Below are 24713 nucleotides of genomic sequence, written 5' to 3'. Positions count from 1 at the left end.
ATTAATGTCAAGTAAAACCAGCTATCCTGTGATAAGATGCTTAGTCTGGAGCAGGAGAGAAAGAGGAATGAACTTCTTTTGAAGTTCAAAGCTTTTGATTTTATATATATATATGTGTGTGTGTGCATGTTTGTGCGTTACGTATTAGATAACGATACGAAAGGAGTTCTGGAAAATACTAAAATTGCTGGGCATTACAAGTTCTGTGTCCAGAAGTGAAAATGTGATATACCATTTTCAGAACTGAGTTTATGGAAGGAGGTAAGGATGTTCATCAGAGTGCCTGGAAATCTTCCATTTACGTAATTTAGCTTAATTCTGGTAGCTTAAAGTCCTTCTTAGTTCCTTTCTTACCCTCCCCATACATTCTTCTAATGACTAAATTGCTTTCTCCCTTTCTTTATCTCCCCCCTCTTCCTTTCTTTAGGTTGTTTCTTGTAATGTTGTGGGAGATTACATTACATTTGTTGTCAATGTCTCACATACTTCACCCACCACTGCAGGAAGTCAGTCATACAGTGTGAAACTGTCTCCGCTTCACTTGCAGGTAAAGTGTTATCTATAATTCTCTCTTTGTTGTTGTTGCATCTAGTCCCGTGCCTAAGCTGCAACATCTGAAAGGTGGTTTCAAGTTTTCACCACCTGTTTGCCAAATGCATACAAGCTCATGTTAACTCAGGTAAAGCATTTAATAATATTCCAGTTTCATCTGGGGCAAGTGATAAATTTGTGAAGTAAGCTTCTTCTCTAGGAAGACCGTGGATAAATAGCACTTTGGGTAGACTACCCAGATGCATAGAACAAAAAATGCCCTTTTTTAGCTGATACACACTCTCAAAGCTTCAGTAACTTCTTCTGCCTTCTTAGACTCGCTTTGGCATTTGTTCACTCAGAAACTGGTATTGTCCTTGCTTTGGCGAACCTTAGGGTGGAGGGTGGCCTACCGTTTCTTTACAGAATACCGGAGCACTCTCCCATAACTTCTTTCCTATCCGCAGCTTCAGCTCTACGTGAAAGACAAAGGAGAAGATGTCAAAGTTGAGTGGTTCCTCATTAATGCCTCTGAAACCAATTTTGAAATCCAGCCGTCAGTGCAAGAGGTCAGTCAGCAAGTTTTATTTATTTGTTGTAAGAAATCTTCTCATGCAAAAACGTAGTCCAGGTTTGGAGAGGCCTTAGACAAGCACTGCTAAATCTTGCTGTTGCTGCTCCTAGTTGTCACCCTGTCCCTCTGCTCTGGGGGAGCTGAGAAAACCTATCTCAGCTCCTTCGGTGCAAAACCCAGGGTATTGCTTTAGATTAGCAAGGAGGCTGTCTAGAGCTAAGATACCAAGCTGGAACAACTGAAGCAAAAATGCTTGTTCTTTCTGCTGGCTGTGTTTGCTGGAAGAGTGGGGCAGTTATCTATTGGCAGTGGTGTCTTAAACTGTTTCCGTGAAATTTGCCAAGGCTGGTCAGTCAAAACCCTGGATGTCTGAAACCTAGGAGCATCTCTCAAGATTACTGAAGCATTTCATAAACAAATGAATGACTTGGCAAATATTTTTCATTCAAATTTAAAGGTATGAAAAACAGCTGTTCCCAAATAACTTCTTTCACAGCACTTCTAAAAAATTTTTAATGATATTTCCATCCAAGTAATTACAAAGTTGCCCCTTCCTTACTTTGAATCAGTTCTGGAATCTGGCAACCCTAGTTCAGAAACAGCTCTGAAAAACTAAAGATTTTTACGGAAGAGGTAGGTGACCTTGAGGCTTTCTGAATTGCACCTTATCTTAGTATATAAGCACTGAGTCACTGGGTCTTTTTTATTCACGAATCTGAAAAAAGTTCCTTCATGATTTAAGACTTTCTTTTGCCCCTTACACTTCATAATTATGTTTTTCTCCTGGGGTGGGGGCACGAGCCATGTTTCTCTTGCTTTTATTTTATGAGGTCGCTTTTCTGACTGGAGATCTTGTTAAAAATTAGCTTTATTCCCTAGTGGGTTCTGAAGATCTGTACTGAGTGACCTAGAATCATAATAATTTATTATAGTTTTCATACACAAAAATGTAAAACTCATAACTAAAGACAGACAAGTCTTTTGAAGTGTTTTTAATGTAGATTCCATTGACATGTGTAGCAACATAAATGACCGTTGTGCATTGAACTGGCATGTTGATTATCCACATATTGAACAATCATTAAGTACTTACCAACAAGTGCAAATGACTCTGCAACAGTCAATATATTTTGCTGGACTTCAAAACCTGCTTTTAGAAAGATGTCTGACTCCAGAGTTACAAAGGAGTTACAACCCACTGTGCTTCGCCTGTTTTTGGTAAAACAAGCCTGTTAAGTTCTTAATTATTAAGGGCTTTATTTTCACTTTGAAGTTTCTATTAGCCTTTGGGGAGGAGGGGAAGTAAACAGAGCTGAAACCTGACAGCAACCTATACCTTGGAAATCGCTTCAGCTCCTAAACTTTAATGACAGCTTTTATGTCTTGATTTTTCCTCTTTTGGAAGAAATAATTTGTGCACAAATAAAGAACTTTACTGCGTAGATGATGATCAGCACTTAGTTCCGTCATCAGTGAGACAAGGTGGAAATAATAAGAGTCTATTTTCTGTTGATAAAAGCTGGATGAACCTGAGCTACATTTGGCAACCTGGATGACTTGCAGGGCTCGGTCCTACATATGATGATGTTACTGTGACTTAATGAGATGCTGTGCCTCATGCTAGCCACAGTAGCTGACTGCAGACCGCTAGTCCGTGTCAAGCTCAAGGTAAAATGTGTTGTCTTAAACCTTTTTGCTTGGCAATTAAGCCACTATGACTTATCTTCTAGTGAAGTGAGGTGTGATCAAGCATTTCTTTCCAAATTATCATGGCTAAAAATGAGATTGGCTGAAAGGAGGCTCTTTAATGAAATTGCTTTGCAGATAACTATGGAAACATCAGGAAACTCCCATGAGTAGAAGTCCAATTACTATCGTTGCTGTTGTTATCGTTAAGTAACAAATATCAGACTAGTTTGGTGGCATATTAGAGCTGGCTGGAATTGTACAACTTTCTTCATCAAGCAATATTTAAGTAAGATCTGAGGGAGGGAAATAACCTCCCAGATTATGAAAACTAATGATGATATATCTGCTCATTTACATATCTCAAATCACAAAGATGATTATTGAAACTGAGGCTTTGGTCTAACTTTATTAATATTTTTTAAAAGTTGGGGAGTATTATCAGCAAGTTGCAGAAATGTGCTGCTGCCTCTTTGGTAGCTGTTTTAGGGAGCACAGTATGAACAAAACAAAGTTACTTTCTGTGGAATCAATTGATACAGTTGTAGATTTTAAACGGTAGCTACATGTCATCAAAGGGTGATTACATAAGAAAGTAGCGAAACCGGTAGTGCTCTCCACACAACATTCTTGGGATTTTGATGAGACATCCTAAATGGTTTCCATAATGCTTCAATAATTGGGAAAGGGCTGTTGCTCCGAATTTGTTTGACCTGTTGTACAAGCTGCAAACGTACCTTTACAAGTACAGAAATGATTCCACATAGTTTTCCTACACCTGGAATAAGATTGAGATTTCTGAAATGATCTCTTCTCTTCTCTTGTTTGCTGGGAACTGGATGCCAAAGGGCACGAGGTTTCTATAACAGGGGACCATAGTGCAGGACATCCAGGGTAGCAGAGCAAAGGGCTGTACAGCTTTGCTCGGTGATGGTTGTTTCGGACTTGAGCTGTTGCCTCCTCATGGCTTTGTTATGTTGTGCAGCTGCGCTAGGGTAGATCAGGTAAGCTAGTGGGAAGTGTCGACAGCGGATAGTGCACAGTCTGAGTGCTAAAATACCCGGATTAAGCCTTTAGTTCCCCACTTGATCTACCCAAAGGTGCAAATTCGGTGTCCTTATCATCAGTGTGCATGGCCTTCTGCAGAAGGGCCTCGTTTATACATGCTACTTAGTCTCTGAATCAGCCACGGCACACTTGTTTTAGGTGTGCTCTCATTACACTACAGCATGCAGAAGGACACATGTTTTTCTGCTTTGTATAATTATTGAATTGTCCAACTGTTCTGTGCTATGGTTCCCTTTCTTTTAAAGCCTTGTTCTGTAACAGTACAATCTCTCAAATGTGATACCAGGTAAGAAAAGAGTTCCATGTTGTTTAGGTCAGATTTATGTCTCCTACTTCATGCTTTTTTAAGGAATAGAAAACAAACCTCACTGAGAGTCTTCCTGAACTACCTTTGGAGCAACAGAGTATCGAACTGCACTTTCTGTGATAACTTAATTTCAAAACTCACTCAGTTGAAGATACTAAGCAGAACAGAACTTCTCAGTAGCGTGACACTGAAAGCAGACTTCTGCAAGGTCACGGGGAGGGGAGGGATGGTTCGTTGTCTTCATATACCTCACAAGTAATTGCTTGAAGCTACATATGTAAGCAAAATCTGTGATGCAGTCTGATGCATCAAAGAGAAAGTGTGTAAGGTTTTGTTAAATGCACGTTATCACGAGATTTTTGGGCAGGCAAACACGAGTCAGTTTCTTGGAGCAGCGTGACTATCCATCCATACAGCGCACCTTTTAGCAAAGTTGAAGTCACCCAAGAGGCGCTATAATAATTTTTCTGTGCAGCACAGGATTAGCTCGTTCTCAGCTGTTGCAAGCTGGCATAACTCCCATTAAATCAGTGGAACTGTGCCAGTCTACTCATCTGACCTTACCTGTTCTGTTGCCGGAGTGCGAAACAGTGCAAAAAGTTAAAAACATCATCATAAGATATAAACTGATAATGAAACTCTTTTTTGGGGGGTGTGTGACTAGCAATGGCTCTGTCTTATGAACCCGCAGAACAGCTTGTGACTTTAGTGTATATTTCCAGTTTTCCTTTAATGCTTATTATCTAAGATTAAGTAATGGTTTGCACAATTTCTTGGTATGTTTTGCTGTTGGCAGCAGAGACCTTTTCTCTCTCTGAAAAGATTAATTATGCATAGCTTTGGTAGTTTGGATATATTAGATTCATTTTTTTGCCTTAACTTTGATTCTTCCAAATTTTTAGAAGCGTGATTGTTTGTTTCCTCTTAGGGACAGACAGCAGGGACATGTGCAATATCTGAAATGCTCAGAGATGTTTTGAAGAACCTCTTTAGTTCAGTTTCTGCATCTGTAGTATTGAGTACAAAGCCTACAGATATAAAGGAGGTACGGGTAAGTTTTATTCCTACCTAAATCTTTTGATAAGTCTCCTTCTGGTCAGTGTTTTTATTATCTATTCCTGACCTGCAAATGAGTAAGTTTAACACATTTCAGTGATCAGAAACAAATGGAACGCATAACTTTAAAATAACATAGCCTTTGGCACTGAAGGCTTTGTAACTCCCATGTGGCTATTTGTTGATGTTACACCACGTTAGATGGCTACTTCACTATATTAATGTGACAGAAGTTAAAATATTTGATATTTGCATGTGCATGATCCCTCTTGTTTTGCTTGCTTTTCACAGAACATACAAAACGTAAGCGTTCTCCCTCAGGGCACTAGTCCGCCTAAACCTCCAAGGGCTCATGAACTGAAACTATTAGTAAAGAACATCACGGTAAACCTAACAGATCACGGTGCTGCAGGTAACGTAGTCCATATGATGCTGCTCGCTTTCAAGCAGAGCTTTTTCTGCTGAAATAATTTGGAAGTTCTAGTTTACAAACTTGTCCCAAAACAAGCAGTAAGCAACTGCTGTACTCTGAGATATGGACTTAGTCAAGTTTGTACAAAACTGTGTGTGTTTTATATTATTTGATTATTTAAACATCTTGATCCTTTTGTAAAAAAGAAACCTATAATTTTTGAACACATTGAATTGACCATAATTTATAAAATGGGTCGACTATTTTCTGGAGTTTATTTTTAATTTTTAAAAGTTACTTCTTTGGGTGTACCCAAGATGGGGAGCAGGCTCAAAACCAACTCCTCATTAAGCTGGTTGCAGTGGGATTTGTTTGATTCAGGATCATCCTGTTTTTACAGCTGTTTTTCTTTACTTCAGGCAATTTGTTGATGTATCTATAACTCTCCTCCTTTATGTAAACTCTCCTTAAAGGTTGTGTTTTGTTGTTGCTGTTTTTTCCTCCTAATAAAGTACATTTGGGGGGGACCTCTTGCAAACGGAGAACGAAGCCAAAAAGGAGGTCACTGTTGGTTTAGGAAAGAAGCTCCGAGCTCATTTAACAAGCATTAAAGCTTCTTCAAGTGCAAGCATGCCTGCATCATTGCTTGAGGCACAAACAAGCATATTTCAGATTTTGTTAGAGAAAATGCAGATTTGAGATCCTTTGACTGATGGTCACTAACAACTCCATAACTGTTTTTTTTAGTGGCCGTTTGTGGCTGCTAAGTGTGATGGATGAATGTATCCTACTTGCAGTACTCCATTTTTCAGTTAGGTACAATAAGTTTCTGCCCCAGATTGTTGCATAATGCTGCCTTGCTCATCCTGGTTGGCAGTGATTTCTCTAAAACTTTCTGCAGACCGTTTTTTTTTTTTTAAGTTGTTTTTGTATTAATTCTGGAAGCCTTTGCAGTGAAATGTCACATATAAATAAGATTGTGCTGGAAACTGTAGGCTGCAAGAAAATTCATTAAAAATTCATTATTACACTACAATTTTGTAGTGCAAGCTAAGCTTCTTGAAAGAGCCTGATCATTTTGGCTGCCTCTGCTTGCCTTTTTTCTTTTTTTCTTTTTTTTCGGAAGGGATGGGGGAGGGCAACCTAATTTGAAGCACCTTTAAAATGAGTTACCTTTATGAGCATGGGGTTCATACAATAAAGGATTCCTCTTATAGGAGGCATCTCTGCCCCCTTCCTGAAAATGAAGGGAAGAGGGGACAATTAATATGCTCCACTATGATAACCCAGATTTTGACATCCAAATAACCATTTGTTCTTCTAAATGGAGATGGAGGAAATTTTGCTGGTTCCCTAGCAACTCTTGCAGCGTAAACGTATTCCAACGTAGCATGAGCAATCAAGCCTCGTATTGGGGTTTAACTGGTCACTTTAAATGTAATGGAAATATTGCACAGCTGGCAATGCTAGCTTCTGGATTTGGCCTGCTGCCTTTTAATTATTGTTCCCTTCCCCTTTCTTGGCCTTGTCTTGCAACAATCATTAACCATCGTGTTGCAGCTCTCTAAGACACAATAAGAGTCTGCAGCATTGCAGTCTAACCTGCACAAGATGCATGGTGGGTTGGGGAGGGAGGGTGTTTTTTTTCTCTGGATGATTAAGCTAAAGCATGGATTGCTAACCTGCTTTGTAAGAGTTTGTGGCTTACCTATAGGCATGGTAGTTCAACCGGTGAGCAGTCCGTGGCCTGGCACTGGGCTTGCTTATGGGCTGTGCTTATGTTTGCTTCCTTGTTTTATGAATATAAACCAACATATGTCCTTGATTAGTACCATATGGTCCACAGTGCATCATCTGGGGAAAAAATGTGAGTTCTGCTGTAAAGGAACAAATATTTAGTTGTGTAGACCAGAGAGCACAGGGCAGAGATGTTGAAATACGCTGTTTCGCTATCGGTCATTCAGTAGCTCCAGTGTGATTCCAGGCACAGCTAAGCAAGTGTTTGTGCATCAGGCTGCTTAGCACTGCTGGCAGCAGAAGCACTCTGCAGAGACATATGGCTGGCTCCACAGAAAACTGCCCCAGGTTCATTAACTCAGGCTCAGCACGTTGTGGAAGCGGCTAAACTACTTATTCCAGGGTTAGATCCCAAATAAGCTGCATGTACATAGTGCTTTGTCTCCTCTAATAACCTTGCCAGGCTCAAGCTGCCCCTGTGCCAGTGATAGGGCTCATCCACAGCCCAGATACACCACCAGAGGATAATTTGGAGTTGATGATATTAAGTATAAACCTAGATTCTTCTGGAGAACAGGAGGCAGCATACCTTTTGTTTGATTTGCACAAAGTCAGCGCTGAGCTTCTTGCTGTTCTCCTTGATGTTTTGGAACCCCAAGACTGAATCATGATTTTTGATGCTGTAGAAACCATACAAAAGAAGCTATTTTATGAATAACACATTGTGCAACCTATTTCCCCTTGGAATAGCAGTATAACTACTGTAATATGCTAATTAGTGAATCTACCAATTTGCAAGATCAGGGTGTAGATATTTCTACACCAGTACTCTAAAATGCCATGGATTTGTTAAACGCTACAGTCTCTAAAGCCATTGTTAATTAACACTATTATGATCGTTCACTTACTGAAAAAAAAAAAAAAACTTGCAAAAACCCCTTTACTTTGATTTCCAAAGAAATCACTGTGATTTTGCCTAGTAAGAACTTTGGAGGAAAAAAAAAAAAAAAAGATGAGGTGGGGTGGGTTTGTTTTGTTTTCTTTTGTTTTTTACGAACCTCAGAGTAACTTTACTTACTACCGCAGCCTACCGCTGCTACCTCCTTGATATTTATTCTGTGTCCCCACCCCTTTTGGTCTTTTTTTTTTTTTTTTGGCCTTCATACAACTTTTTGCTTCATGCCAGAATATAAATAGGGTCATCATGTTTCACACTATACTGAGCAGTTTATAGGACAATGATGACCCAGTCTTGACCACAGCCATTAATGCAGATGGAGTACAAACTAAATGGAAGGGAGAAATTTATTCTGTGGGTGGGTGAGGAAGTGATTCTAGTAGTTTGTTCAAGTGGGCAGTAGATAACAAAGAGGGTCTTCACTTTCTTTTGAGTGAGTGTGCCTACCGGTGATGGAGCATTAATACCTGGATATTGATTTTTCTTTTTCCTTATAGGCAGCACAAACCTTGCGTGTATACTTCAGTTGAATGACCCTGTGCAGAAGTTTTCCAGCTCTGTAGTCAAAAATGCTGCAAATCCCTTTTGGAAGGAAGAGTTTATCTTGTAAGTAACTTACCTGCTGAGAACACTTTTATAGTAAAACTTTTTTTTTTTTTTTTAACTTAAGCTATGCAAGGTTTCGAAGGAAGAAAGATACTTTGAATATGTCCAGTCAAGTGTGTCAAGTAGTCTCAGAAATCTGGCATTGGTAGGGACTGCAGGATACCTAATTACTCTCTGCATGGATAAGAGATCAAATAGGTCCGGATCTTCCCTGGCAAATATCTGACTCTAATAAATGATGATGGTAACAGGCATGATAAATTACTCTGTGTTTTAAGTAAGTCCCAAAAAAGTGTTGGCAAGGTTTTGAATTCACTTTTTCTTGAAAACTACATTTCAGGAAATGTGATTTCTCTCCTGCCCCTCTCCTCACCGGGAAATATAAATATATGAAAAAATTGACCATCTAAAAGAATGGTAACTATTATTAAAAGGAAAGTGTAAAACTAACTATTTTTTTTTTCTGTAGAATGAAAATGGGAATTTCAGGTGGCTTACACAGTTTTCTGTGATATATACAGCTTCTATACATATAATCAAAAGCGAATAGTTGTAAAATTTTAATTTATTTTAATTTCCACCTTTTAGCGGCAGAGCAGAAAATATCTGGTAGCTTCTGTATTGTTTGAGTTGAGTGTAGGAAGCCACTGATGGGGTGGATCAAAGGTGTGTTTCTCTAGTGGCTTTAGACACTCGCACATGAGAGCACAGGCAGCTTCCCGGGAAAACAGGGAAGAGGTGCTGCCATGTGATGTACTGCAGATGCTGCTTTTTCTACCAGGTTATTCATGTGAGAGGCACCTGATGCCTAGCAAACCTCTGTGGTCATTTTTTTCTGTAGCTTTCCTATCCCACAGAAGTTCCACTCCTCTGTCCCCCCCCCCCCCCCTTCTCTCTTTCTTCCTTTCTCTCTCACTCTCTCTCTTTCTTTCTCTTTCTCTCTTGCTCTTTCTCTCTCTCGCTATATATATATATATATATGTATATATACGTATGTGTTTTTATATATATGCATATCAAAGAAAAGTGCTGCTTGGTTTTTATGACATTTTTCTTCACTGTCTAATCACAGCTTGGCATTCACTGTATCCATTCCTTCTCTCATAAAGCAGCAGCTTAGCTTGTAAGAACTGAAAGTGCATTCAGTGCTGCTCCTGTCAGTATTGAGTCCTTTCTTCCTTGAGGACAGTGTGAACTTTCGCATGCTTCTCCACAGCTTTGAGAGGCAGTGAGTGTTCAGTGCATAGATCTTTCTTCTTCCTCATTGCACAGTCTGCTGGACTGTGCTTGTGAATTTTATGAGTGCGTGCACTGCAGAAACAGGTGTGCTGGGGAGAAAAGCAGCAGGGGTTGTTTGATTTAAAGGAAGGCACCAGAACTGGTCATCAAGAGTTGCACAGGACTTACGTTCACAGGGGACCAATGTTCTCTATGCAAGGGCTGAAGGAGATTTGAAGTCACTGTAGACCACAAAGAAAAATTGATGTCGTATGACGACACTGAAAGGTCTCATCTTTGTATGTGGCTTGATGGAGAAATATGGCCTGTGTGTGCTCCTGCTGCTCATCTTGCTGCCGACTAGAAAAACAGCCAGGAAGCTTTCCCCCTTAAGACACATGCAGCCCAATGTCTTCTCTTATATAGTCTGATTTTAGCTACAAGGAGCTAAGGCTTTCATGGAAAGCCACAGATCAGACTGCGTTCTTCTGTGACGGTGTGCTATGTTGCCATCCAGACTTGGGGATTAACGTGATTTGTTTTCCACAGTAGGAGAAACAATGCACTTCTGTAGCAACTTTCTACTCTGGAGTATCTCAGAGTGCTTCACCCACTGGGTTTGTGAATCACTTCAGCCATCTGTTGGTGGAAGAGCTTGTCTGTTCAATGTTGTAGAACAGACATGTACCCAGTGCTCTCGGGCGGGAAGTTTATAAGAATACCCTTTCCTACTGAAAGTGCAGAGAGAGGGCAAGCAAGCAGGATGTGATTAAGTTGACTGGAATTTGACCTTGACACTAGGGATAATGCTGGGTTTTCTATGGTGCTGGGTATTTTTTAGAAGTGCCTGAAGTAAGCTTGGGGAAGTCTTGTGGGATTTTTAAAGATAAATGATCAGGATTTGTCTGCATACCTTCTTTTCATATTCATTTCTCCCCCTCTCCTTTTTTTCTTCAAACAAAATACCTCACTAATCTGAAGACCAGCGTGCTGACCACTGTGTCAGTCTCTGCTTGAGCTTTATAGAAAGAGGAGGAACTGATACCTTTGAGGTGCTTCCTTAGAAGTTTTGGAGGTACAGGAGGTCATGGTAGTGGCAGGGGAAAAGTTGAAACCTACCTCACAGATGATGTCCCGGAGCATCTGATGGAGGTGGAACGTCTGCAGCAACATCACACCATCCTGATTTGAAAACAGAAAAGTAAAATACATACATGCATATCCTCAAAGTTTTTGGCAGAATACTTAATGAAAAAGGTATAAAATCAAGCTTTACCAAAAGACTCCTCAGTAGGTACTGAGTTTGCTTCACTGGCTTGAGTGGAAGGAAGGTTTTGTATCTCTTGTCTAATCCATCTCATAAAGTAAGTACATCTCATAAAGTACAATAGTTCTGCTAATAGTTCAGATTGGTTCTGTTACATAGCAGTTAGTTCTTATCATCTTGAAATGTTCTTGAGCCTTATTGTGGAAAAGTAACGCTCACTCTTCTCCTGTAAGACTTGTAACTACCTGTATTTACTTGCATCCATCCTGCTTTTGCAGGACACTTTCCTTCTTTGCCAGGATACTGCTGAGCCTTGAATAGGTTGTTGATTGGACCTGTTCCAGCATCTTGATTTACACATTTGGGAAAAGTTCACTTTCAAGCTTGCAAGAAAGAAACAGCTTCTTGATGCTTTTGTGTAGCAATCAGACTAGGGACCAGCATCAGCTTGAACAGCAATATTTGTAAACTACTGGGGAGAGGATAGTCCTCTGAAATCTTAGGCAATTGACATTTTGTAACAATGCTGGAAGTACCCAAACTTGTTTTCTGACCATGATCCCTTCCCTCAGTCTTAGCTGAGGCCAGGAGAAACTACGTGCAAAGCATTACCAGCGCTCTGACAATTCTGCCATGTAGTACTGCCTGCTTCAGTTAGCAAGTTTTACTGCTTAGCTTAGTGCAGGATAAGAAAAGTTGTGGTGCTGGCAACCAGAAAAGGAAGGGGAAAATCTAGTGGGTGGGAAGAGAACTAAAATACTTGCATGCAAAGACCTAACATAGTTTCATTTACTTCACAGTGAATTAAGTGCCAAATCAAAAGCATTGCAACTGCAAATAGTAGAAGATGGAAAGTCGGATAGTAAGTACTAAAACTGTATTATTTTGTGTAATCACCTCATGAGCCCTGCTAAATATTGACATAAGTCCTCTTTTAGTTCTGCCTGGCTGCATAGCCATATAAGAAATGTTCTGAAACCTATTTTCAAGTGTAGATATGTTCTGCTGACTTGCCTTGGTAGTCAAATCAGGTATTCCTCAAAAATGGCTCTGGAGAACGCTAGATGGAGGAACAATTATAATCTCTGTAAGCCTGTCTTCAAATTTAGGTCTTGAAGTTAAAAAATATGTGGGAAATTGCAGTGTGAGTTCTTGGGGATGAGATCTGCCTCGCATGGGTTAAGTGTTATCTATGTACACAGTTGCTTCCATCTGCAGGCATGGACATAAGAGCAAGTACACTGTTAAGTGTCTCTATTTGTCCTGGGTGGAGTTAAAATTACAAAGAAAACTTGAGTCTGTGTTTCTTTGTAGCCTGTCAATATCCTTACTCTTCCATCTGCTAATATCCTAATTTTTCAGACTTTTAAACTTTTAACAGTTCCACTGTGAGTAACTTTGTTTTCAAGTTAAGCTTTCCTTGCCTTTCTCTGACTAACGGGAAATCATGGTTAATCTTAAATCCTTCCTTTCCAAGCCCCAGAGGCCACCTAGCCGTTACTCAGTATAAAACATATTAATACCAGTTATATTGGATTAAATGTAAAACATGAGGAATGAAATGTTTTTACTGCTTGATGCCATTGTTGCAGTTGCAACTAGCCTTCAATGTCAAAAAAAAAATTCCATTGCACTGTTGAATTTTGTTTATTTGGAGGAGCGTGGCATTTCTAGTGAGGTTAAAGGGAAGGTAGGACCAGAGAGCGTCCTGAGCTTTTTGCAAGAGATTTGTAAACTTGTAAACTCCAAGTGTTTCATTACTTGGGCTTTAATAAAGTGATGACACATTTTAAGTTCTGCAAATATACTGCCTGTTCCTTTGCTGATACAGAGTTTTGCTTAGCTAGAATTAGTAACCATGTATTTCACCTCTTGGATCAATTTGCCTGCCTCTGCTTATATCAGGTTTCATTTGTAGAAAAAGGAAGCGTTACTTTTTGATGTTCAGCTATTTCGTTTTAGTACTTGCAGTTGTATTCATCTTAGTTCAGGAAAAAGCTACAAAGCATTGGCCAAAACTCACCACACCCAGCAGTAAAAATCTGCTTTTACCGTGGTGTCTGTTATATTGCGTGAAGGACTGGCCAATAATTTATTAAATCTGACTTAGGTAATAATATGTTATCTAAGCCACAGTTAATAAGTAATACAGCCAAGTGGAATGTGTGTGTGGTATTGGATTTTGGTTTTTCTTTTAATAGGCTAGGTATGCAAAAAATGGTGTAATTCCTTGCAGATAATCAGTGGTTATTTGCAGAAGATTATTGGGAAGTCAATAAGTCAATGGTAGGTGAGTGCTGTAAAAAATTACAAACAGCATCAACTTCAGAGAAAAAAAAAAAAAAAAAAAGTAGTTTTTTTTTTAAAGTGGAAACCTCCAAACTGAGTCTTGCAACAGAACTATATGGAACATACTTCATGAATTGTTTTCCTTCTCCTCTTTCTCCAAAAAAAAAAAAAGGTGAATTTAAGGATATAGCATGTATATACAGTCACAAAATGCATACTGTTGCTTGAATAAAGTGTAGTGTGGCCTGAACCCAAATATCTCTTGTAATGGGTCCTTCAAACAATGTCAGTAACATTCTGCTTCATACTGAGAATGCAGGTAACTTTCTGCCTGGTTTCTTGAAGAAAAACACCCTGCCTGGCTGCACTGACAGTCACCCTGCTCCCCCCGTACCACCATGGCTGCTTTTTCAGAAAATTTGAATGGAAAACTCAAAGTAGAATCATTTTAAGAAGGAAAGACCCAGATCATCTGAATATAATGATCTCTCTTTGTCTTTCGTAGGAAAAAATAACAGCATGAAGCTCTCGAGTTCCTTCCTTGTATCATTCATAACTTTAATGAAATTCTTAATGGCTCTTTTCCCTACAGGCTTGGAATAGGATTTGTGTGTTGATAATAATAGATTGTTTTCTTTTCTAGAGCTAGCATTTTATCCCTGAAATCATGCAGTAATTTTCCTAATAGTTTGCTCCAGTCTAATGTAGCTAATAAAGTAATGAGAGAAACAAGTGTACGACTGTACTTGTACTAAAGATTAAATTAAGAAAGAATATTTCTAACGAGATACACCAATTTACCAGGAATCCAGGGAGTGTTCTCTGACATGAAAGAGGGAGAGGTAATTTGTTGTGGAGATTATTCAAGAACCTAATGGTAACATTCCAAATATTTCTAGATTTTTTCTTTTCCCTTAAGCATTCTGTATATAGAGGGGAAAAAAATAGCCAGAAATAGCAGCAAACCAATAATGCTTCATGTCTCCATTCTGTTCTGTTGCATAGTATTAGGCCATGCACGAGGAATAGTCATATAAAGGAAAGAAAACTCTGAAAACTTGCTTATTGTGCTGGGAACCAGTTCTTGCAACTAGCTGCTTTTGTTCTTCCCTGTATTCTCAGCCTTAAACATACTGATAGCCCAGGTGAGTGCTGATTACATTGGTTTTATTTATTCTAGGTTCTTTGTCGGCAAGGGCAACTGTACCTCTCGACTTGTTCAGGAAACAGCCTTCTGGCCAGCAAAGCTTTGCACTGAACGGCTGGGCCAGCGACAGCAGCCCAGAGCTGGGGCCTGGGCTAGGATCCATTAGTGCAGAGGTACTGAATTTGGATGCTTTTGTGGTGGTCCTGTGACTTCTGGAAGTACTTGTGAATGCTCATCTTGTGCTTCGGGTAGTCATTCACTGCACAGTGCAATGTGTCAGAATAGCACATTCATATTGTATGGTATCGTTTCAGGATGTATGTGTGCTTTTCAGAAGAATTAGCTATTTGGCTCTTGAATGGTGGTAAAATTGTTAAAAGAGTACTAGATAGGAGTGTAAGCGTCTTTCTTGCTTAACTGTGCCCCTAAAGTGAGATTTTTTTTTTTTTTTTTGTCTTCCTAGTTCTCTTTTGTAGAACCCAATGAATTAAAGAATTGGCAAGTTTCTTCTGCAGCGCCAGCCACCAAGATAGAAAAGGATCGAACTGTGATGCCCTGTGGGACTGTGGTCACTACTGTAACTGCTGTGAAAACCAAACCTCGACTAGAAGGGAGATCTTCTCCACTGAGCACAGGTGAGGAAGTCCAATTTTTTCTGGGTTCACTGTTAGGATTATCTGTGGGGTAACAGAAGGTGAGGAAAGGTGGGAAGGGAGGGCACTATCATCCAGGCTTCTCTGATGTGTTGGTGGTGGGAGGCGTCTTTTGTATTCTTCAGAAGCAGGTTTTTAACTTTCATGAAGCCTTGCTCAAACCAGAGGAATGGCTAATGCTCTGTTTAATATTTTGTAAACACTTTTGGGATGATAAACAGAAGAGCAAGGTTTTGGTGGCTGACTTTCTACATGACAAAAGTGTCAGACTCTTAGAATGGCTACTGATGACAGACCGTCCTGTCTTCTAACCTTGACGATAATCTCTAATGAGAATTGGTGTCATCTTATGATCAAGTTTTTCAGAGTACCTTTCAGGAGTAGGCTCTTTGGTTCTTTTGGGGATAAGTATGAAAGTGAAACCTCTAAACAGTCTTTGTGTGAAGTCACACAAAGAGCTGCATTCTTTTAAGTTGTCAAACCAGATCATTTACTTAAGTGGATATTCTCTAGTATATTACAGTAAAATATTTAAACACAATAAAGTCCTCCACTTTAAAGGTCTTTTTGTATTGGTTACTGTAGACAACATGTGTTGAGAATTTGTATTAAACAACTTTCTCAGGCACAAGTTGAACATGCTTTAACAGTAATATAATAAATTCTTATTATTTTGATTATAAGTGTCCCAAATAGTTTAAATAAATAACCAAGAAATTTCCTCCTCAGATTCTCCTGTGAAAACTCCAGTTAAAGTAAAGGTGATTGAAAAAGATTTCTCTATTCAAGCTATCCATTCCCATGGTGCTCCTGTCAGCAAAACTTTATCATCTTCAGATACAGGTAACAGAAATATTCAAAGCTTCTAATCAGAATACATCTCTCTCTGCTACACATGAGATTACTGTAATCCTGTTAAAGTAACAGCAAACCCATATGGCTACTGCCTTTCAACAGGCGCTAAGATGTTTATGTTAGGAAAGGCTGTGGTTAGGGATATAACAAACAATTTTGCAATAGAAGTCTATTGTTACTTGGTGATTTAAATTGCTGATTTTGAAAAAATAACAACGAGCTGTGGTTTGGAGAGGCGAGGCAATTGCAGAAAAGCCAGCCTGGCTTTTCTCCTCCTTTTGAATGAAAGATCCCTCTTCCATAAAGCTATGAGGGACGCTGCACAAAATACTGAGCGAAAACCCTATGACGCTTACCCCTGGTGCCACTGTGGAGTCCCCTGTCTGAAGGTAAGTCCTTGTGGCTGATTCGATGGAAGGCAGGCTGAAAGAGTAGAAAGACTAAATTCTCTTTGCAGCCCTGCCACCAGGCTTTGTTTGGGCTGAGGCAAATACATAATCTTGCTGTTCCTGTTCCTCCACCTTCTTAAGTCACCTGGCATACAGATGTTGAAGTGCCTTCAGAATGTCAGGTAGCATTGATAATACCTCTACTTGTAAATTCCCTTTGACTGTATTTTAAGTTATTTAACCTGATTTTGACTCTGTCACATTTTACCTTATTGAGGTGCAACTCTGAATCTTCAGCATGTTTTTCCAGTCCCTTGCATGGTCACTTTTTGTTCTCTGTAGGCAACAGTAATGAAAGAGGTGATCGATCCAGTGTAGCTGTGAATGGCAGATGTTGTGGAGTTCACTTCTCTCTGTGTAGAATCGAGGTGCACACAGGGACAATCTGGAGATGATCTAGACTGCTCCTGGAACAGTCGGAATGCTTGCTGGGTAGTAGAGGTAGTAGAGCTGGAGATGGATTGGACAAAGGACAAAAAGCCGGGGAAAGAGTGTGAACCAATAACCATGAATAGCAAGTAGCACTTGAATCTTTCCCTGCATCTACACATCTACTCTGATGACACCATGAAGCAGGAGGGTATTGCTAAGCCAATTTGGGAAATGTTAAGATAGTGCTAGACTTCTGTGTTGACTCTCATAACTGATTATGGTGTCAAAGATACAAAGTGCTTACTGGAAAACTCATCTGAATACAATCTAGAGCAGATTAGTAGGTATGGGCAGTGTGTTTCTTTTTATGACAGTGCAAGGGAATTTCTTTGAAATGTTTGTACAACATAGCAGGAAAAATTACTCATTAGAACAAAAGCTTGAGTCAGAAGAAAGAAATACAAAGGAGCATTCAGGAGGGCAATAACTTAAGTAATAGCTATTACAAACATCATGCAGCTGCCAAGCCTGTTCTCGGCTTTTAGCTAGAAAACAGCAGCAAGCACTATGCAAAAGATGCCATGGCCTTGCTGTGATTCTAAATGGCAACAGTGGTAAGAATTAGCAAGTGCCACTGACGTTGACCTGGACACTGTCAGCTGTTCCTGTGGGGCTTTGAAGATGGCAAAGGGGTTTGTGATAGGTGGGCAGACGTGTGTGCGTGTTTTACCACTTGTGCACGCATACTCCTAGGTTCTAAAAGTGTTTGAGATACTTAGTGCACTGTAACTGTTTAGGCCTCACCTTTTAATACCTTAATAGCATAATAGCTAAAGGCACTACTCAGTTTAATTAACACTAATGCCGTACCCAGTATTCATTTACTGTTTAATTTCTGGTTAAAGAGCCCATCTCAGACAAATAATTTGATTTCCTTTGTTTCGTTAACTTAGCGTTGTTTGTTTCTAAGCTTGATGAACTTGATTAGTGTATATTCGCTGTGCCTGAAGTACACGCGTATTAAGTGACAGAAGTAGCCCTGCTTAAAAACAAACTGGTTGTGCCTGTGTTTCAAGAGTGTTTTATAAGGCAGGTTCTGTATTGCTGTACAATATTTGTAGGGAAGAGGAAGCTCAATTTCTAGACTGTAGAGGCAGCTTACGAAGAGCAGAGCGGCTGCCACTTTGCCTTTCCCATCCTATCATATTGTCATCAGCAAATCTGGAAATGCTGAGCAGTGGAAGGAAAAGAGCAAAACAGTTGGCTGAAGAAGTACTAGCACATGCTAGCTTTATAGCATGTACCATGGTAGCACTATGGCTCTAAACATCTGTGACACTATCCACCACTTATGGCTGGATAACAGTCACTGCGTTGTAGCGTAGTAATACCTTGAAATAATTGAACGTTTTGTATAAGCCTCCAAAACCTCGTGCATGCTTTAGGTCGGGTCTGTAAGTGAAGCTTTTGTGCTTGTTCTTAGAAGACTGGGTAACATAGACCAAGCTGAGAAGAAAGGAAAGGAAAGAAACCCAGCAACTAGGTGGTTGATTGGAAGGTGGCCTGGTACACATGGTATTTAAACCATTTCTGCTAACTACTTTGAATTTTAAGTCAGGAAGAAACTGTGCCTCTCTTTGCTCTGATTTTTCCTGTTTTTCTCTTTCCCCTCTGAAAAAAATGCTTTCCTTCCAGAACTGCTGGTATTGAATGGCACTGACCCCGTTGCAGAAGCAGCCATTCGACAGTTAAGCGAGTCTGCAAAGCAGAAGCTGAAGTCTCCTAGGAAGAAAAGCACCATTATCATATCAGGGGTGTCAAAGGTAAACAGGAAAACAGCACTGGCACGTAATGATTAGTACCAAAGAGTCTTTGCTCTGCTGACGCTAACTTAATGTGTGTTCTGCTGTCTCTGATTCAGCAGGCTCTGTAGGATCTAATTCTGTGTGCCTGTTTCAGTAACTGTTTCAAGTGAAGCCAAGTCAGGGTGGGGTTGTTTTCAGGGGGTTTTGTTTGCTTAAGGCTTAGGTTGACAGCCTGACTAAAAAATGCATGGTGCCCTTTGACAGGAGTGGGAGGATTAGGGATTTGGCCGGACCAGTTTAGGTGAGAAGAGTAATTAGTCATACCCTGTGCTTTGTCATGGAGGGAAGATGCACAGAAAAAGTATGAAAGATTTTTCTGACTGTCAAACTTGTTTAAACAAAACCATCTGAAAAACCTTCTAGTCCTCTCTGGGCTATGTTCAGAGGATGGGGAAACAGAAGACTGCTTCTCACATAGTGTATATAGTATGCTTCCAGATTTCCCTCATCCACACCCCCAGTCTACCTATTTGGTTCCTGCCTGTAGTCCTTTCGCTGCAGGCTGCTGTACAAACATTTGCTGCAGAGTCATCTTGTTCTGCACAGTTTCCCTAAAGATTTCTGAGGAAAAGCTGGCTCAGCTGGCATTGAGCCCCTTGTCATCCCTGGGCTGTGCTGAGGTGGGGAGAACGAGGATCAGCCACCACAGTGCAAGATGTGTCTGCTTAGAAAGTGGGGGCAGTGGGACTGTGTGGACTTGTGTTTAGCTGATATAGCTGCCAAGAAGTCTTTCTTGTGCAAAATGAAATATTTTGATATTTAATTTCTTTGAAATGCTGGGAGATTTTTGTCTATGGAAGCTGATACTTCATGACAGCAGCACATGTAGGAAAAAGTGTCATTACTTGTGATGGGGCTGAGGGTGGGTGGGAGGCATGTAATTAAATATTTTTTCCAGTCACTTGGCTTTAACTGTTTGATTAGAACTTGGCTATATGCTCCTCTTTAGTGGAACCAAGGGAACCTCATACTAGCTTTCTAATAGGCCTGAACAGCGCAAATAAAAGTATAAGAAGAGAAAAGGACAGAACCATTGCAGGGATACTTGTTTTTTTTTTTTTTTTTTTTTTTTTTAAAGAAGAGCAGCTTGTGTCAGTGTTGTCTCTTATTTTCCCTGGGCAGATCTCTTTATCTCAGGACAGTGAAGCTGCACTGATGATGGACTATGCTGCAGCCATGGATGGCTCTTGCAAAAAAGTAGATCCATCCACTGTGGAGGAACGTATTGCAAAAGTCACCTCTGATGAAAAGCTATCATTAGGTGCTTCAGAAACAGTACCTGATACTGACCCACAGCAAAGTGACCATAAGGCCTGGGGTTTGGAGAACGGAAGCCAGCAGTGGAACAGCAACACGCTGCTAGACCAGACCTGTGAAGAAATGTCCGGGAGCTCTTTAAGTGTTTCAGAAACTGGGAGCATGAAAAAATCTAAAGGTATGTGACCTCACCTCCCCTTTAGTGAACTACTGCTTTCTCTACATAATTAGCCGTGTCATGCAACACTCTAGAGTAGTTTGTCCTTTCTTACTGCTTTTTGTCCTTAAGCTCCTTGCGATTGTGCTGTTGGTGGAAGAAGCCTTACAAACAACCATAAAGACTGGCATCATGGAGCTCTCAGATAGGCATGTCCAGGCTTCCTTATTCATCAGGAAATAGAAGGGCTCATCCTTAGAATTTGAAGAGCAGATCACTAAGTCCAGCTCAGTTATCTGTGAGGGAGATAACTGGCCAAATTGTCAACTCCTTGATGAAACCTCTGTTTTTGTAAATAAAGACCTGTGTTATACTTGCAACGCCTTTACTAAAGGAAAAATGGCGGAGTTCCACAGTTGCTTTCTGGTGTGTTCCTCTTCCTCCCTCACATCTCTGAGCACAAAACTTCCCTGCCTTCGCAAAAGCGTGTGTGCCAGAAGCGCACAGTTTTAAACTGCCTTTAAAACAGTTTCTTCCCTTTCACCTTTTTCATCAATATGAATTTTGCTAAAGAAAATGGGGTTAAGGGTGATTTTAAAAATAAATAAATGGTCAGATAATTTTGCTTGTGTAGTTACACAATGAGTAGTTGCAGTTTGAAAACGTCTTACGGTTCTTTGCATTCCTTTTATAAGTCCAGTAACTTCTGAGGCTTTTGTAGCAGTATGTGGCTGGGTGGTAAACACAAGTGACCATTAAAAAGTCTGGAAGAAGAGCCGGTACAGTGGACTCCCGCCTGCTCCTTGAACAAGCGGCAGAGCAGTCTTATGGGCTGTTCATGGGAGCTGCAAAAATTGCTGTGCTTCTCACCCATGTCCATCCCTCTTTCATGTTATTATATTGTATTTTTTCCTTACCCAGGGATACTGTAAAAAGGCTTAGTACGCAACCTCAGTATATTGCTAGGTAATTGTATTCCCTCCACATAAGGTGTACATTGGATCTCTTTGCCAAGGCGCTCTCTTAGAACATCAAGATTGTCTGGTATTTTCACAGCTTTATTATTCCATATGTTAGTTTAAGATGATATGTCAGCAATCATTTTGGCACGGATGGGCAGGCACTAGGCAGCTTGGGGTTTATTGGAGGGGGAGGGGCTGGGATAAGTTTAAGTAATATTTCTCATTTGGAGCCTGGAAAAGTTTAGGAAGCTGTATGAGATTTTGCAGAACCTCTGGACTCTTCTTTAGTATGTTATTCTAAAAGAAAGAAGTGGAAGTTTGTATGTGAGCTGTTGCCTAGTTTTGTTCTTCAATAGCTATGCTTGCAATTTTCCCTGTGCAGTATGTTGCAAAGAGAAGAGGCTTCTAAAGATTCTAGTTACGTGGTGCAGGAGAGGACTGCTAAAAAGCACAAACGATCTCTTAAGAGTTGTGTCATCCTAAAAAACATTTTAAAAAAACTGTTTCAAAAACTCACTTAAACCGATCTCTTTGTGGAAGTCTTGAATCCCTGCTCTGTCACAGTTCAGTAGCTTTCATGGAGTGAGATAGCATATTTCCACCGCCCTGCCTTCAGTTAGCTTTGATAGTTCAAGGTTTATGTTTTGTCCAATGCTTTCCCTTTAAAATAAAAATAAAAACAAGACCTGCTTTAAAAAAACTCATGTATAGTGTTAACAATTTAAAGTTAGAACTGTCTTTCGTTATCTTTTTTTATTCTTGCTTATTTTTGTTTTATACCTCTCTGACTTCCTCTTTCTTACCCATTCCCTTTTGTAAACTTAAGAGGACTACTATGCCAACCAGAATTAATTGCCTACACAGTAAGTTATTTTTGTCTTATATTTTTTTAAGAAAATATAGCTTTGCAGTGGAACACTCATTGTAAAACTGAAGCAAAATGTAGTTTGGCGCCTGTTTTCTTCTTCTCCCATCCATTTTTTTCCTTCCTCCAAAGTACCTTCCTGTGCTCAGACCTCTTAGCAGACTAGTCTACTGTAACAAAGCATTCGAGTGGTAGATGGGCTACCCAGGTGGGTCATGCAGAATGGACAGCAAGGAAAGCTTGGAAGGGCACTGTACATTCCAGATCTCTCTCATGACCATTCCTGTACTATCTGGTTATCAATCAACCATCTTCTCATGCAAACCATGTGTGACCCCATAAATGGATATGCATATACAGAATGCTTATTTTAAAAGCTGCTGCTCAGTTTTCCAGATCTCTTTTCTAGCCTGATTCCTAGAGCTATAAGTATCTTGGCAGGTATTTACACAACCTTCTGGGTAAAAGCTGTTTTGGAATTGGGAAGGAGTGGGGAGAAGTGATCTTTATTCATATCCAGGTAGATGTGGGAGCAAATCTTCCTTCTTTAACAAAAATGAGACTCAGAAGTGATCCTAGCCCCATAAGCCTTTTCTGAGCACCCTAAGCTGCTGCTCAGGAGCTTATGAAGACCAACCAGGCTGTACAGCATTATTGACATGCTCTCTGCTTATCTCCTGGTTTTAGGGGTGGAGTTGGCTTATGGATCCTGTAAAACTTGAGAAGCAAGCATGCAAATAGCAGGAACATCAAGTTTGTGATTTGCCCTACCCTGCCTTCTTAATAGGGGTGCATGCCTCCACAGCAACTGGAGCCACTGACAGGCAGCACATGCCCAGTTGGCTAGAGACTGATGGGTGGTAGTGCGGATGTGGCAAGCTTCCAGGTAGCAATGACCTCAGTACCTCCAAACACGCAGCAAGCTTTCACGTCAGTGGGTTGCTGCCTGTGCTGACCCTGTGCTGTTCTCAGGCATGGGCTGCCTTCAATTCTTCAGCTGTGGCAATTTGTCCTGGGTCACTAGCATGGTTTTTGCAGCGTTCCTTGCTTCTGTTATGTTTCCTAGTATGGGAAATCAGTCTGAATGGATAGGACTAACCAGCTGCTTATGGATGAACTCTTCTGTCCTCCTCCTCCTGTTGGCACAACTTCAGCTGCAGCTGCCAAGACTGCTGGGCAGAGCAGCTGACTGCTAAAACAAAAGCTACACAGCAGTGAGGCCTCATCACCAGCCTTTGCACATTAACAACTGTCAGTATCATGGGGTAGAACACTGTTTCTTTTATGCTGTTGACAACAGCTTGAAGTGGTAAGCTAAGCTTTTGGCCTTGTCAGAAAGATCAACCAGAGGGTGATGGGAGAGCAGTCAAGATTCAAATCCATGAGTTCCACTTGCTTTCAGCTGACTTCTGCTCTGATCCCATCGTGCTCTGTGAGAAAAGTCACAGAATGAGTACATGTCAGGAGCAAGACAAAGCATACTAGAATATCTTTCCAGATGCTGAGTGCATAGTCCTTAAAATAAAAAGTAATAATCCCAAGCACATGTTTGTAACTGTTCCAGTCTGAACAAAGAAGCATCTGGCTGTGCGGAACACGCCTGCCATGAAATGCCTATTCTGCAGCTGTTGCTGTGCAAAACGACCTGCAGCCTGTGTGAAGTCCTTAGATGACAATTCCAGCTTTTGTACAGTGTCATGTGAAAGAATTATTGTGTTGCTTTTTGTATTTATTGCAATCAGGGAGAGAAAGCAGAATCAAGACTGTGTGGTGATAGGAATTAATAGCTGAGCTGAGAAAGAATCAGGAAGCTTGACAGTGGCATGGGCATGAGCTATGGAAGCTTTGTCAAGGAGATGACTGCCCTCACGTACCGGTCTAACTGCCAAAAGGCTCCTGTGTTGGCTTGCTGTCTGGGTCCTCCTCTGTTCAAATTGATTGTGCCACTTGGACAGTTATACTACCCAATTCTGCACAAAACTGGAGTTGCTATTTTAACATTAAGCTGCTATACTGACACGAGACTGAGTGGTGTTCCTGGTAGCTCAGAGGGGTTTTTCTGCCAGCTGCCACCATGCTGCCTTACATGTCAGGCACTTGTGTGCATAGGGAAAGGGGCGGTGGAATTCTTCAGAACGGTAGCTACCAAAAAAATCAAAGCTTGCAAAGGGAGAAGATGCTACTGGTGTCTTATGCTGTGAACATGAGTTCATGCTGAGATGCTAGCTGCAATTGCCATGGCTACATAATAGATAGGACATGGTATCAAGGGAAAGAGTACAACAAAATGAAGCGACCTCATTTACCACAGAAGGAATTTGGGAGAATTTCTGAGTCTATTGGAAGCAGATGTAATACTATTTTTAATCTGCTTGAGGTGAATTGTTAGTCCTAACAGGATTTTAAAAGAGCAAATGCTTCA

General features: G+C 40.4%; 1 protein-coding gene across 2 annotated transcripts in view; it reads left to right on the top strand.

Moving 5' to 3' along the window:
• Positions 1-24713, top strand: part of C2CD2 (C2 calcium dependent domain containing 2) — a 39314-nt gene that overhangs the window by 12182 nt on the left and 2419 nt on the right. Inside the window, exons 3-13 of one of the 2 annotated variants that reach the window (XM_068914798.1) lie at positions 428-547; positions 999-1100; positions 5095-5211; positions 5514-5634; positions 8827-8935; positions 12221-12282; positions 14890-15029; positions 15320-15491; positions 16239-16352; positions 18881-19008; positions 20173-20485. In XM_068914798.1, the coding sequence (XP_068770899.1) occupies positions 428-547; positions 999-1100; positions 5095-5211; positions 5514-5634; positions 8827-8935; positions 12221-12282; positions 14890-15029; positions 15320-15491; positions 16239-16352; positions 18881-19008; positions 20173-20485 (1498 nt within the window). Of the gene's footprint in view, positions 1-427; positions 548-998; positions 1101-5094; positions 5218-5513; positions 5635-8826; positions 8936-12220; positions 12283-14889; positions 15030-15319; positions 15492-16238; positions 16353-18880; positions 19009-20172; positions 20486-24713 lie in introns of both variants that reach the window. The other variant, XM_068914790.1, reaches the window with a different exon arrangement.

This window comes from Struthio camelus, chromosome 1 (genome assembly GCF_040807025.1).
Source record: "Struthio camelus isolate bStrCam1 chromosome 1, bStrCam1.hap1, whole genome shotgun sequence".
In the NCBI taxonomy this organism is placed as follows: domain Eukaryota; kingdom Metazoa; phylum Chordata; class Aves; order Struthioniformes; family Struthionidae; genus Struthio; species Struthio camelus.
Note: the sequence above shows the minus strand (reverse complement) of the source record. Positions and strands in the feature narration are given on the sequence as shown.